Source organism: Sinocyclocheilus anshuiensis, unplaced genomic scaffold (assembly GCF_001515605.1).
Source record: "Sinocyclocheilus anshuiensis isolate Anshui unplaced genomic scaffold, SAMN03320099.WGS_v1.1 scaffold308, whole genome shotgun sequence".
In the NCBI taxonomy this organism is placed as follows: Eukaryota; Metazoa; Chordata; class Actinopteri; order Cypriniformes; family Cyprinidae; genus Sinocyclocheilus; species Sinocyclocheilus anshuiensis.
Genome location: NW_015558619.1, coordinates 1,454,750 through 1,463,887, shown reverse-complemented (window position 1 = coordinate 1,463,887; position 9,138 = coordinate 1,454,750). Strand labels below are relative to the sequence as shown.

Sequence of the window (9,138 nt, the reverse complement as noted above, 5' to 3'; positions counted from 1 at the left end):
AGAGTCCAAACAGCTGATAAAAACATCACAATAATCCACACCACTCCAGTCCATCAGTTTACATCTGGAGAAGCCAAAAGCTTCGTGTTTGGAAGAAACAAATCCATTACTAAGATGTGCCACATATCTGATTAGAGCTGTTTTGGACTGTAAATGGTGCTTGATCTGTGCAGATTTCTCTCCTGATTCAGACCAGACTGCTCTTTCACTGGAGGAAGCATTATTATGGATTATGGACTCATAGTTAACTTCTTTGAAGTTAAATACGTCTTGATGGATTTGTTTCTCACAAACATGCAGGTTTTGTCTTCTCCAGATGTTAACTGGTGGACTGGAGCGGTGTGGAGTACTTGTGGATTATTGTGATGTTTTTAATCAGCTGTTTGGACTCTCATTCTGACGGCACCCATTCACTGCAGAGCATCCGTTGGTGAACTACGTGAAGAACCAAACCACTGAAGAACCATTGTCAGCAAACTATCTTTGAAAACTTGATATTCACAGACATATTAGCACTGAATTTTCTTTCCAATAAATACCTTTACGTGTCATTACTTTAAGAACAAGGCTGGAAAAAGCTAAATAAACTGTTCAACCCTGTCACTTTTAATTAACTTAAACATCCAAACACAAGGATCCAAACTTGTAGTTTATGTTTACAGATGCTATACAAATGCACTCAGAAACCAGTGGTGGGAAACTGAAATGCTAACAATGATCTCACAGAGACCCATAGAGCGTCTGATCTCTGGAATCCCCCGTTGGTGGCGTCGCTCACCTCAAATTTCACCTCTTTCTATTATCGCTACAAACAATGCTGTCCGGCCCGGCTAAGATATGACCGCTGCGCTCTTCTGAAAAGAGTCAGGACAATGCTTTTACACCCTTTAATAGGAAGAAGATGTGAATAACATGTTTCAAAAGAACCAGGTCGTGTTCCAAAATGACACAAATATGAAACACCTCATGCTGGTGTTGAAATAATAAAACCTCTAAATGAAATCAATCCCAACTTTGTGATTCCAAGATTTGGTTTCAGCCAAAGACGTACATGTCAGGGTTCTGTCACTTCAGTCTAGTGTAATTCATGGTTTTGTGACAGAGCCCTGACACTCCCGTCATGTCATTGTTTTCATGTGAGCGTGCGGCTTCGAGAGTGCTCGAGCCGTGCGCTCTCGTCTGCGTGTACTGTTTCATGTTGGAGCGTGGTGTTCGGATCCCGGCACTCAGGTCTTGAGTTTCGGTTTCGTTTCGGGGTCCGGACACTCGCGCTCCATGTTCTGTCTGTTGTGGGAGCGTGCGGTCTCGAGTTCGCTCGGCCGTGCGCTCTTCTGTCCGCGTGTGTTGTTGTGTTCTTGTTTTCTGTGTTTCTCATTGTCTCGTGTTGTTGCATGCAGCTCGTGTTTATATCTGATTATTGGTTAATTTGCCCCACATGTGTTCCCTCGTTACCCTCCTCATTTGCTCTCCATTTATTCTCCCTGTGATTGCAGTCCTGGGTCAGTTCGTCACCATATCTCCCTGGATGTGTCCTGTCCTGTCGTGTCGTGTCGTGTCATGTCCAGATCCTGCCTTGCCTAGCCCTTATATTCATTTTTATAATTATTATACATTTTACTTGTAATGTGCTTTTCATCTACTATTGCTAGTAGTACTGTCATTTTCTTAATAATAATAATAATTATTATTACTACTATTATTAAATAATTATCATGATCAAATAATAATAATAATGTAATTTATTAGTAATAATGATATCATCACTAATTTAAATTCCTGTCATATGTCTTCCATTTCTTTATGTTATCATTTATTTTATTTTTTTTAGCCTAAGCATCTGTTCTCTGTATGAAAAGGAGCAGCATGAACATACTTCTCCTTTTGTGAGAAAGAAAGCCAAATGCATTTGAATGACACAAGAGTGAGTAAATGATGACAGAACATTCATTTCTGGCTAAACTATCCCTTCAAGAGAGCGAGTCCTGAACCAAAAATACATGTGTCTTTAGCCAAAAGAAAGACAGATAGCTGTCTTCTAACTTCCAGCACAGTTTCTAAGTGACAAAGTGCTGCTGTAAAAGCTCTCTGCTCTTTACATTTCTGTCTCCAGAACAACCAAAGCGTGGAAAGCAGCAGAACACGTCCATTTCCCAGAGCGGCGATTCAACAGACAAGACTATATATTATTCCAGCTGTCTGGGAAGAGCATTACACGCTGCTGGAAGCATTAACCCTGAACATCTCACTTCCAGCCACATCTCACCGTGTGTGCAACGCTTCAGAGCTAACAGAATATGCAAACAATTACAGTTTCCTGATGACGCAAACATGCAAAACATTAGTAACACTCCTTCTCAAAATTACATTTGGGGTGAATTTAGTGAGCATTTGGGGTGAATTATGAATGCAAATGTTTATGAATTTGCACCAGGATTTTTCCAATGCAATAACTAGGAAAAATGCTCACAGGTTTGCAGCGTTTGAGTCTGAAGGGCCCCTCCTGTCTGAGCTTGTAGTACAGGTAGTAGATGGTGAAGCCGAATGTGGAAGGGGCGTGGTCAAACACAACATGCAAATTAGATCCGAGCTGAGAAACATTCAGCGTCTTGGGCTTCCAGACTGTCAGGGAAGAAAGAGAAAGAAGAGCAAGGCTGGTTTCAGCTTCATTTGAGATCCCTGTTTAGGCTGTTTCACAGCTTGGCTAACAAAAACAGATGAATTGGATTTGACATTTTTTTCTCTCTCACATGGTTTGCAGACGAGGTTATCTGGGCCAAGAAGCACTTCACAACCTGTGAGAATGCAAGGAACAAGGCAGAGAAATTACTTTTTTCCATAGAAGTCAAGTAACTTTGAACATCCATTAAGTTAGAATATGACACTATAACTGTAAAAAAAAAAATAATAATAATAATAAATAATGTTTGCTTTATTTTAATTGTAATTACAAATATTAATAAAAACTAAATAAAAATGATAAATAATAATAATACATTATAAATTATAAATATTAAAATTGAATTATAAAATAAAATAAACAAATAAATTATAATTATTTTGTAAGTATTTTAATTACATCTATAAATAAATTATAAACACCTAACTATACATTTATGTACCAAATTATTTGTAAATATTACAAATCATAATATTAATACAAATTAATTATAAATATTCTAAATGAATTACAAACCAAACAAATAAAGTATAATTATTTTATAATTATATTTATAATCACATTATTAAAATTTAATATAAGTTTGTCATTTTGTATACCAGGATATTTTTAATGATTTTAATTATAATTATAAATATTTTGTTAAGAAACACATTAATATAAATAAGTAAATACATACACAAAACAAAACAAAACAAAACAAAATAAAATAAAATAAAATAAAATAAAATAAAATAAAACAAAACAAAACAAAACAAAACACTTTTTTTCCAAAAGCCTAACAGAATAAGGCCAGAAACGCATTTTTGTAGAACATGTTTACTTCTGTGCAGGAAAGATGGCATAAAGAAGTAATTATTCATGTAATTTTAAACTTTACATATCCATTAAGTTAGAATATGAAACTATAACTAATAGTAAAAAATAAGTAATTTGTTATTTTGTGTACCAGAGTATTTTTTTAAACTATGTCATTGAAATTATAAATTGTTTTTAAAATCACATTAATATTTATAAATATTTACAAAAAAAAATAATAATAATAATAAAAATAATAATAATAATATTTTTTGTATCTAAAAGTAGGACAGAATAAGGCCATAAACATGTTTTTAAGTGTCTTTTCAGGCTTAGCACTCACTGTTAGTGCGCAGAAAAGATGGCGGAAAGAAGCTGTCGTTCAGGAACGTGGGAAACGGTACGATTCTGACCATGTAGTCCGTCTCAAAGGCGAGACCAGCGAAGGGCTGGGAGCTCATCCTCTGTTGGGAAAAATGCAAAATGGTGCCAAACAGATGAATATGAACTTTTTTTCTTGGAAAATTATTTTCCAATAAATTACAAGTCTAATATAAACCATATTATACTTACAACGGTTTTGTAAGAGAAGTTAAGCTGTCGCGGATCCTTTAGGATCATGTGCTGGCACTGCTTTCCCTCGGGATTCTTGTCCTCCAGATACACTCTGAATCCTTTCACATGCTCAATACCTAGCAGATCAAACAGGTTAGATGAATTAAAGGGGATTAGATGATATAAATGCACAAATTAAGCAATTTATATTTGCATTGTACCAAGAGCATTTATAAAATAGATCACATCCTAAGCATTAAAAGGGACATATTTTTGCATTTAACTTTTTTCTTGTGCATTTTTAAGGTTAATCAAGATTTATTGCCCTAAAAATGTAAATGTAGCCTTTTATGGCCATTTTCCACCCTTTCTGATCTGAATAAACAGGCTGTTTTTGCTACTGTACCTTTAAGATTTTCAGTGAATGGGTGCGATTCACAATTTTAGAATAGACCAAAACATAAAAAGTGATATTTATTTATTTTTATTTGTTTAGTTTAATTGTATTGATTTATTTATTTGTTTATTTCTTTATTTAATTGTATTTTTCTATTTAATTTTTTATTTGATTTTTGGAATTAATTTTTACTTTAAATGTTAGTCCAGGTTTACTGGCTCAAAACTGTAAATGTAGCCTTTTAAGGCCATTTTCCACCCTTTCTGATCTGAATAAACAGGCTGTTTTTGCTACTGTACCTTTAAGATTTTCAGTTAATGGGTGCGATTCACAATTTTAGAATAGACCAAAACATAAAAAGTGATATTTATTTATTTATTTTTATTTGTTTAATTTAATTGTATTGATTGATTTATTTGTTTATTTATTTATTTAATTATATTTTTCTATTTAATTTTTTATTTGATTTTTGGAATTAATTTTTACTTTAAATGTTAGTCCAGGTTTACTGGCTCAAAACTGTACATGTAGCCTTTTAAGGCCATTTTCACCCTTTCTGATCTGAATAAACAGGCTGTTTTTGCTACTGTACCTTTAAGATTCTCAGTTGACTGGTGTAATTGTTGGACAAAGCGATGAATATGCAAATGTGGTTGGTCATATGTTAATGAGCTCATGGTTATAAACATACTTCTTGCATCTTAGTTTAACATTTTTTTTAGATATAGCTGAATAGTCCAGCTTTACAGCACAAGTCTGAGTCTGCAATTTCGGATGAACTCTAACAGATGTGTGGGATGTGCACAGAACTTCCTGTAAACCTGCTTAAGTCCCGCCATAAACTTTCAGGACTGGAAATGGCATGGAAGTTTCAAAGCATGCACCATTTTTTAATTTTCCTTTCTTTCCCTCTGTCTCTTTTTTTATTAGCACCCTGAAGACACCGCATGCCAGCGGAGCATTCCCGTGCCCTTCAAAGTGTGCCAGCCTGCCTCCCTTTTAATTAGATTTCTGTCTTATCAGTTGCAGAGGGAAGAGGGGAGAAGAAAAGGCTCCCGCACACATTCCGTGTGGTTCCGATTACCGCGGAGGGGAGCGGCCTGATGGGACGGGTGTAACTCCACACCTCCGCCAGCCTACAGATAGCATCAAGAGAGAGCCGCCCATCACACAACCTTCAAAAACACCACTGAAGGTGGAAAAAAAAGCTGCGGAACTGGTTGTGCGCTCTTGTTTTCCTCGCTTTTTATCGACTCTTGTAGAGGGTTGCTTTACTTTAAAGAGATTAATATCGTAAATGCATTAGGTATTATGAACTAATAATGAAAAATAGTTTTTCAGCATTTATTAATCAAGGTTAATGTCATTTCTGATGCACTATGCTGTTTTCAGTTGATGCATGTACAAAACTTCACTAACCATTCATTATTGGATTCATGTCTGAATAAATCTATTATTAAAATGTTAATAAAGTTTTTATTATATACAAAGTATAAATATTTATATTTCAACAACAAATTATGGTAGAAACATAATTATATCATGAAAAAGTTGATATAAACACTTCATAATTTTTTAAAATAATGTTTTAAATGTTTTTTAAAATGTAATTTAAAAATTAATTGTTTATATTTTATCTGAGTGTTGATTATTAATAAATTTGATTAATTAATTGAAACTTTATTTTTAGTTTTCAGTTTTATTTTTAGTTTTATCGGCTAAATGAAAATGTTGGTTTTAGTGTATCATAAAAAATGTTTTCGGTGCATCACAATTAATATATCAATAAATTCTTTAACATTTCATGAACATACATATATTAACAAAGAATAATATTTCTAAAAAATATTAATCTAGATCAGGGATTCTCAAACTTTTTTTGTCACCTGAATCCATTTGACCTTTGTGATTTATTTTGATTTTTTAAAAATATTTATTTTTATTAACATTTTTAAATTAATTTTTTTTTTAATTTTCATCAAATTTTTAATGTCATTTTGACCCCCTGCAGTTCCCTCATTAACCCCAGTTTAGTTAATTAAATAATGCATTAACAAATTATGTATAATTTCACTCAAAAATTAAAACTCATGTCATCATTTACTCACCCTCATGTCATCCTAAACCTTTATGGCTTAAAACATAAAAAGAGAAGTTCTGAAAAATGTTCACGCTTACAATGAGAGTGAATGGGAACTAGTACTGCTGACCTCCAAAATGACTAAAAACACCATAAATGCACCGAAAATGTGAATATGTTGCATGCAATTTTTAAATCTTCTGCATAGAGTTAAAAGGAAGCTTTTTTTGTGAAGTACGTCATACGAAAACTGAATATGCAGTAGTGCAAATGAGATTTGTGAAAGACTAAGTGAAATTTTGGCCTTTTATGGTATTTTTTGCCCTCTTTGGAGGTTAAAACATATTGCTGGTCACAATATGTTTCATTGCATGGAAAAGAGCATCTTTTAGACCTTCAAAATATCTTTGAGGGTGAGTAAATGATGCATTTTTATTTTTTGGGTGGACTGTCCCTTTAAGCTCAGTGCATGAGGAAGAGGCCCCACACCCAAGTCTTTGTTCTTTGAGTTTCTTTAATATACACCTGAGCTGTGTCAAGTCCTGCCCCAGTCAAAAGGATTAACCTCGAGCGAACAACAGGCCACATTGTCCCGCTCGTCAGCCCGAAGCTCGCATTACCAAGTTCAATAGCGCCCTGGCAGACGGAAGCGAGGGACATCCCCGTCTTTCCCTCAGCCACACACGCACACATTCCTCCCAGGACAAAAATTACAGCGCTGCTATGTGCCGATCTATTCCCGTCTCTTGGACGAATCCATGGGACTGTCAGGGCTGAAGAATAATACGGCCCGGGAGGAGGGAACCAGCGGCTTTGATCAGGAAGAGCAGGAACTCTCTTTGAAGAGCCTTTCTTTGAGCTCCTGTTCCATTCTCTCCAGGCTGGAGATGGACTAAGATAAATCACCCTCATGTGCAACCACCCGTGCAACACACAAGCACTTTAAAATGCGCTTTGTTATAGGTTTGTGCACGCTAATGGAAAGCGCAGACACGCAGTCTGAAATCTCTGTTTTAGGACTGTTTGGGGACACAAACTTTTCCATCGACTGAACCACCAACGGTTATTGATTTCAGTGAAGGGGAGTAACTGACTAAAGGTAGCGACATAAATAACTGTATTTTTCAGTAAGTTCACAGTAAGTCAGCATTGGCAATAATAATGTATTTTTTCTTGACAAGATGATTTTGTCATCATAATATTGCAAACACAAATACAGAGGAGAATATATGTGTAAATTTCTCTGATATTTTTTTATACAAATTTACACTAAATGCAACTAAAATGTATATAAAAAAAAATTGTATTCAAATTTTTAAAATATCTGCAACCATTACACTAAATGCAACTAAGTGCAAAAATTAAAAAAGAAATATATGTATATGCAAACATTATATATATTGTTAATCTTTATTATCAATCTTTATTATTAATATATTTGTTTTTTTGCATTTTTATATTTTATTTACCTTTTTCACTTTTTTGCTTATTTATTTGTTGCATTTAGTGTAATTGGTTGTTTTATATATATATATATATATATACTAGTGCTGTCAAATGATTAATCGCGATTAATTGCATCCAAAATAAAAGTTTTTGTTTACATAATATACACTGAACAAAATTATAAACGCAACACTTTTGGTTTTGCCCTGTGAACAATATTTGAGAGAAATAGGCCTTTTGTGTACATAGAAAAAGTCTTAGATCTTTGAGTTCAGCTCATGAAAAATGGGGGCAAAACCAAAAGTGTTGCGTTTATAATTTTGTTCAGTGTATGTATGTGTACTGTGTATATTTATTATGTATAATTAAAACAACAAATTACACTAAATGCAACAAATAAGCAAAAAAGTGAAAAAGGTAAATAAAATATAAAAACGCAAAAAAACTAATATATTAATATATATAATGTAACAAATTACACTAAATGCAAATAATAAGTGCAAAAATTAACAAAAAATATGTGCAAATACTACTACTAAACAGGCAAATATATATATATTCGCAGTGTTTATTTTAAGACAAATTCACACTAAATGCAACTAATAAATAAACATGCTTTTAAAAAGCTTTTAAAATGTAAAAATTAAATTAAAATTAAATTAAACTAAATGCAACTAATATATAATTCTTAATTGCATTTTATGTGAATATGTTTGATAATAAAGTTTGATTTCACCCTAAATGTGTACCTCTTTGTGATTGTTATGTCTTCTTTTAGAAAATTTATCTAATCTATACTAGTGTTAACTACTTTTGCAAAAGGGTCGACTGAAAACAGCCTGTCCCTTATCTACTAACAGATAGTCCTGCCCCATCGGGACTCCAGTGGGACAGAAGTTGACGTGTCAGGTGTTTAAAAGTAGTTTCTCCAACACAGCTGAGAAGAAACCTACCGAGAGGGCTGGCCATCCAGTGGACCACCACGGCCGCCTGGCTGTCACAAGACAAATGACTGTAGGTGATGTTGTTCACTTCATGGATGGCGTGTTTCCCCAGCGGATTCCAGTTCAGAGAGCAGTCTAATTGGGACAGAAAGAGCAGGAACACAAAGAGAGAGAGAGAGTGAGTGAAACAGAAAGACAGACAGTGTTTCCCAGTGAGAACATCGGTGTGATTCTTTGGCAA

At 33.9% G+C, this 9,138-nt stretch overlaps 1 protein-coding gene across 1 annotated transcript in view; it reads right to left on the bottom strand.

Annotated features, from left to right (window-relative positions):
- Nucleotides 1–9,138, bottom strand: part of il17rd (interleukin 17 receptor D) — a 47,105-nt gene that overhangs the window by 8,213 nt on the left and 29,754 nt on the right. The window contains exons 3-7 of the mRNA XM_016476492.1: nt 8,907–9,032; nt 4,049–4,167; nt 3,819–3,939; nt 2,748–2,792; nt 2,468–2,619 (exon numbers count right to left, since the gene is read on the bottom strand). Of these exons, the coding sequence (XP_016331978.1) occupies nt 2,468–2,619; nt 2,748–2,792; nt 3,819–3,939; nt 4,049–4,167; nt 8,907–9,032 (563 nt within the window). The remainder of the gene's footprint in view (nt 1–2,467; nt 2,620–2,747; nt 2,793–3,818; nt 3,940–4,048; nt 4,168–8,906; nt 9,033–9,138) is intronic.